Source organism: Canis lupus, chromosome 29 (genome assembly GCF_011100685.1).
Source record: "Canis lupus familiaris isolate Mischka breed German Shepherd chromosome 29, alternate assembly UU_Cfam_GSD_1.0, whole genome shotgun sequence".
Taxonomy (NCBI): Eukaryota; Metazoa; Chordata; class Mammalia; order Carnivora; family Canidae; genus Canis; species Canis lupus.
In genome coordinates, this window is record NC_049250.1 from 29509048 (window position 1) to 29515327 (window position 6280).

Sequence of the window (6280 nt, forward strand, 5' to 3'; positions counted from 1 at the left end):
TCACAAAGGGCCTTGAAAGTGAGGTTGAGGAACTTAGAAACTTAATGTCAAAAATGGAATATGGGAAGACAGGGAAAAGAAGCCAAGATCAAATATGCATTTCAGACAGATTACTGGGTCTTTGGTGTCCAGACGAAATAAGAGAGAGGCAATACTCAAGGCAGAGAGATGATTTGCTGAGGTATGTGGCAGTTCTTAGAGGGCAAGTATTATTGCTATGATTTTTCCAGATGCAGAAGCAGAGATCAGGGAGGTGGTTGGCAATAATCAGAGAGGTTTGGGACTGTGGACAACCTGACTCCAGAATCCATGTTTTTTTTTTTTTGTTTGTTTGTTTTTTTTAAATAGATCATGCTATCCCTGTCTACTGGTTTGTACTACTTGAAGGAAGAAACTGGGTCTTTTGGTTACCTGTTCTGGTTTTCTATTGATGAATAACTAACCATGACATTTAGTGACTTAAAACAGTAACAAAATTTGTTTTGCTTTGCAACTGTAATGGATCAGGGCTGAGTAGAGACAACTCAGTCCTGTTACTCACTAACACCTAGGGTGGTTTGAAAGCTGGGAACTGGGATCACGTGTGGGCTCGTTCATATACATGTCTGCCAGATGATGCTCACTGTTGACTAGAACTGTAGTTGGGATTGTTGGCCAGAACGTATGACTTGGGTTTTACCTGAGTCCTGTTTCTTGTTTCTTTACAATGTGGTGACTGGGTTCCAAGGGTGAGCATCCTAAGAGAGAACCACAATGAAGCTGCATCACTTTTTTTTTTTAACTAGCCTTGGAAGTCGTTGCATTCTGTTTGTTCAAAATGCCTTAGTAAGGAAAGAACTCTTCTAACTTTTACTTATATTGAGTTATTTGATCCTCCTAACAACCTTATATTATTATACCCATTTCACATATGAAAAAACCTAGTCACAATGAGTTAAGTATTTTACCCAATATAATACAGATAGTAAGGAATGGAATCACCATTGGAACCAAGACAATTTGGCTCCAGTCTGTGTTCTTAACCACTTTGCTGCATTGTCCATTGCAGAAACTAGACTATAGTCTGGACTAATGATGAATGTTTTGTATTTCGTCAAATGATGAATGTTTTGTATTTTGGGCTTCCTTCAAATGCTAGTAAGGGGCCATGGGAATGATGGCCCTTATTTGTCAAATGATGAATGTTTTGTATTTTGGGCTTCCTTCAAATGCTAGTAAGATACTTATTTTTTATTTCATTTTTAAAAGTTTATTAATTTTTTAAAAAGTAATCTCTAAACCCAATATGGGGCTTGAACTCACAATTCCAAGATCAAGAGTCACATGCTCTTCCAACTGAGCCAAATAAAGATATTTCTTAGGTGAATGAGTTCATATCCACCCTGCATCTCACATTGAATGGGAGATGTACTCCTATACAAGTGGAAAAAGAGCTCTCCTGGATTTTCAAATAAGTGATGAAAGAACCTATTCAGGGTGCCTTCTGTTTAGGAGATGCCTTAGGTACCACATTTTTTTCATATATATATATTTTTTTTATTGGAGTTCGATTTGCCAACATATAGTATAACACCCAGTGCTCATCCTGTCGGGTGTACCCCTCAGTGCCCATCACCCAGTCACCCCAACCCCCCGCCCACCTCCCTTTCCACTACCCCTTGTTTGTTTCCCAGAATTAGGTGTCTCTCATGTTCTGTCTCCCTCTCTGATTATTCCCACTCATTTTCTCTCCTTTCCCCTTTAATCCCTTTCACTATTTATTATATTCCCCATATGGGTGAAACCATATAATGATTGTCTTTCTCCAATTGATTTACTTCACTCAGCATAATACCCTCCAGTTCCATCAATGTCGAAGCAAATGGTGGGTATTCGTCCTTTCTAATGGCTGAGGAATATTCCATTATATATATAGACCACATCTTCTTTATCCATTCATCTTTTGGTGGACACCAAGGCTCCTTCCACAGTTTGGCTATTGTGGACATTGCTGCTAGAAACATCGGGGTGCAGGTGTTCCAGCATTTCACTGCATCTGTATCTTTGGAGTAAATCCCCAGCAGTGCAATTGCTGGGTCGTAGGGCAGGTCTATTTTTACCTCTTTGAGGAACCTCCACACAGTTTTCCAGAGTGGCTGCACCAGTTCACATTCGCACCAACAGTGTAAGAGGGTTCCCTTTTCTCCACACCTTCTCCAACATTTGTGGTTTCCTGCCTTGTTAATTTTCCCCATTCTCACTGGTGTGAGGTGGTATCTCATTGTGGTTTTGATTTGTATTTCCCTGATGGCAAGTGATGCAGAGCATTTTCTCATGTGCATGTTGGCCATGTCTATGTCTTCCTCTGTGAGATTTCTCTTCATGTCTTTTGCCCATTTCATGATTGGATTGTTTGTTTCTTTGGTGTTGAGTTTAATAAGTTCTTTATAGATCTTGGAAACTAGCCCTTTATCTGATACGTCATTTGCAAATATCTTCTCCCATTCTGTAGGTTGTCTTTGAGTTTTGTTGACTGTATCCTTTGCTGTGCAAAAGCTTCTTATCTTGATGAAGTCCCAATAGTTCATTTTTGCTTTTGTTTCTTTTGCCTTCATGGATGTATCTTGCAAGAAGTTACTGTGACCGAGTTCAAAAAGGGTGTTGCCTGTGTTCTCCTCTAGGATTTTGATGGATTCTTGTCTCACATTTAGATCTTTCATCCATTTTGAGTTTATCTTTGTGTATGGTGTAAGAGAATGGTCTGGTTTCATTCTTTTGCACGTGGCTGTCCAATTTTCCCAGCACCATATATTGAAGGTACTGTCCTTTTTACAGTGGATAGTCTTTCCTGCTTTGTCGAATATTAGTTGCCCATAAAGTTCAGGGTCCACTTCTGGATTCTCTATTCTGTTCCATTGATCTATGTGTCTGTTTTCATGCCAGTACCACACTGTCTTGATGATCACAGCTTTGTAGTACAACCTGAAATCCAGCATTGTGATGCTCCCGGCTCTGTTTTTCTTTTTCAATACTCCCCTGGCTATTTGGGGTCTTTTTGATTCCACACAAATCTCAAGATGATTTGTTCCAACTCTCTGAAGAAAGTCCATGGTATTTTGATAGGGACTGCACTGAACGTGTAAATTGCCCTGGGTAGCATAGACATTTTCATAATATTAATTCTTCTAATCCATGAGCATAGAATATTTTTCCATCTCTTTGTGTCTTCCTCAATTTCTTTCAGAAGTGTTCTGTAGTTTTTAGAGTATAGATCCTTTACCTCTTTGGTTAGGTTTATTCCTAGGTATCTTATGCTTTGGGGTGCAATTGTAAATGGGGTCGACTCCTTAATTTCTCTTTTTTCAGTCTCATTGTTAGTACCACATTTTACTACAGCTACTCGGGAGCTGGAGTGTCCTCTATATACATTATGGTAACAGTCTCTTTCTCTTTCACACACAGACACAGACATAAACTCACATACATCATCATGGAATGAATGTTTAGTTGTATATGCATTGTATCATGCTTAGATTTTTTTCCTTCTTTTCCCCATACTGGCTCTATGTCAAATATTCACTTTAAAAGAAATGTAAGAGATATTATGTTCTCTATGTTGATTTTTGTAGAGTTGAGTACATGATGCAGTTCATTTAAAACCTGGGAAGAGCCACCTTGTGGCAAAATTTAGCACTTCACCATTATTTTTTTAAAGAAAAGTTGTAAGTGGCATTAAATTGTGTAGCAAAATAAAAGGTACTGATATTGTACGCAAATTCTAGAATATGGTTTCTGAGATATATAGTTTGACTTTAACATTAGCCAATATTATCAAAAGGTATTGAGAATTTGAAAAGCTTAGATTAAAATATGCAAAAGATATTGCATACACTAATGACTGTATATTTTAAATGTTCATTTCAAGGTTTTAGTTGTCTCCTAGTACACGCAGTTTCGGTTACACTAATTTGTACCTTAAAAATGAAAACTTAGGGGTTCCAGGCTGGCTTAGTTGATAGAACATCCGACTTGTGATCTTGGAGCCGTAAGTTCAGGTCCTATGTTGGATATGGAGATTACTTAAACAACAAATTAATTAATTAAAAAAAATTTTTTTAAATTAAAAAAATGAAAACTTAGAAAATATATCTAATTAGTTTTTTCTTTTTTTTTTAAGAAGTTAAAAAGGACCACAAGCTTTATTAAAAGTAAGTAAAGGTAACATATAATATATACAGATGGCACATGGTGCCAATTTTATTTGCAGATATTACAATACTCCAATGCATGTTTCAAGTTACACCTTTGCCACAGCCTTGGCTAAATCTTGAACTAGTGCAGAATTTAGCTGTGCCAGAGTGCTGATCTTAGCATGCTTAGAGGCGGCATACTTGTTCTTGATAGTCATGTGCTTTGTAAGCCCACGATTCACCATGACTATATTCTTAGCCAGGTGTTGCATAACATTTAGAAGGGATTCTTCAGTGTAGGACAGAAAATGCTGTAGAGTTGGTGTCCATTCACCATTATCGAGAATTTTCAGCGCTAAGCAAAAAGCTCCTGCTGCAATCTGAGAAGGAGGAAAGTGTACCATATCGCAGTCCAACATAGATAGCTCCATCAGGTATTTGGCCAAAGTATGTTGCTCAACATCAACCTCTCCAATCTTAGACACTCTCCGAAGGAAATGCAGGGGTAGAGGGCAGCCCAGACCAAAATTTAAGGATCTTAGAATCTTCATTTCCATCTGTCTGATTTGGTGTTTAGTGTAAGTATTGTCAGTCACAAAGGCAAAGTCACCAATTTCTGGAGGGTACATTTCCTCATATTTGCTTGCAATAAACATGGCAGTGACACCAACCAGCTGCAGCATCTTCTTGGGCACACAGTTATTCTGCATGAACCGATCAATAATGGAAACAGTCATGTACATGGTCTCCTGCAGTAACCTGAATTTTTTTTGAACCTGTACTAGCCAGTCAATTAGGATGGCTCTCATGTTTCCAGTGACTTCACGACCCAGTAGGTATTTTGGTTTGACTGCTTGTTCTTCCTCAAGTTGTCTCAGATAAGCATAAATATCTTTCACGTATTCACTACAAAGGTTTGGATCAGCTCCATCTTCTGCATCTACATCATTCACTGCAAGAATTACATCAGAGAAAGCCTGACACAGATATTCTTCTGCAGGAGCACATCCAGATGTTTCCATCGGGCTTGGAGAGGGAGTATCAACCAAAATAGGCTCGGGTGAAAGTTTTTCTTCTTTAACCGGCTCAGGTTCCAGCTCTGGTTCTGGCACAGGGACAGGGACAGGCTCAGGTGCCTTCTCCAGAGGCTTTGGTATTTTTTTAGCAATGACTTTTCCAGGAACTGCAGTTTTTGCTTCCTTTTTCAGAGGCAGTTTGGCCTGTGGTTGTTCACTGACTTTGTTACCAATGTCTCCCAGAGCAGTTCTTGGCCTCAGGCCGGGCTTGGAGGCTGCAGCAGAGGCCAGAGGCACCTGCTTTGCCCCTGCCATACCGATCTTCGCCTTGTTTTCAACATTCACTTTTGTGTTCCTGGTGACCCGGAGCGCCATGGCCGCGTCTTCACGGGGGGAGAGGAGAGCGCGGGAGCCGCTGACGAGCCGGGAGCCGGGAGCCGGGAGCCGGGAGCCGGGAGCCGGGAGCCGAGGCCCGCGGGTCAACAGCCGTTCCTCCGCAGCACCTCTAATTAGTTTTTTCTTGATGTGTAATTATAATATAGCTTATATTTCATTGTATATTTAAATATATTTGTATAATATTGGTTGTAATCATGTATTAATAATTGAGAATACTCAGTTTTCTTTTTGGTTTAATTGATATATTGACATCTTTGCAGTGTTTCCTAAATTTCCTTTAACTTGGCAATTCACCAAATTCTTCTTTCAGTTAATTCCCACATTTTCATGTCTGTCTTTCTTTCTTTCTTTCTTTCTTTCTTTCTTTCTTTCTTTCTTTCTTTCTTTCTTCTTTCACGTCTTTCATAAAACCTTCTCCATTTAATTGAATGTGGTAGTAAATTTGCAACTCCTAATAAATACTCAGTGTATACTTGGGTATGAAGAGCCACACCATTGTAGGTCTCTCCTCTCTTTTTTCCCTTCTTTTTTTTTTTTTTAAATTAAAGATTTTATTTATTTTCTCATGAGAGACACAGAGAGAGAAGCAGAGACATAGGCAGAGGGAGAAGCAGGCTCAATGTGGGGAATCTGATGTGGGACTCCATCCCAGGACCCTGGGATCATGCCCTGAGCCCAAGGCAGATGCTCAACCAC

At 39.4% G+C, this 6280-nt stretch overlaps 1 protein-coding gene across 1 annotated transcript; it reads right to left on the minus strand.

Moving 5' to 3' along the window:
* Positions 1-4254: 4254 nt before the first annotated feature.
* LOC487020 (G2/mitotic-specific cyclin-B1-like) lies at positions 4255-5655 on the minus strand. The gene has a single exon (XM_038579614.1). The coding sequence runs from the start codon at positions 5558-5560 to the stop codon at positions 4277-4279; it is 1284 nt and encodes a 427-aa protein (XP_038435542.1). The 5' UTR covers positions 5561-5655; the 3' UTR covers positions 4255-4276.
* Between the last annotated feature and the right edge of the window lie 625 nt (positions 5656-6280).

What these genes read in the sequence shown, in the direction of transcription:
- LOC487020 (XM_038579614.1), bottom strand. Translation starts at nt 5,560, where the DNA reads ATGGCGCTCCGGGTCACCAGGAACACAAAAGTGAATGTTGAAAACAAG.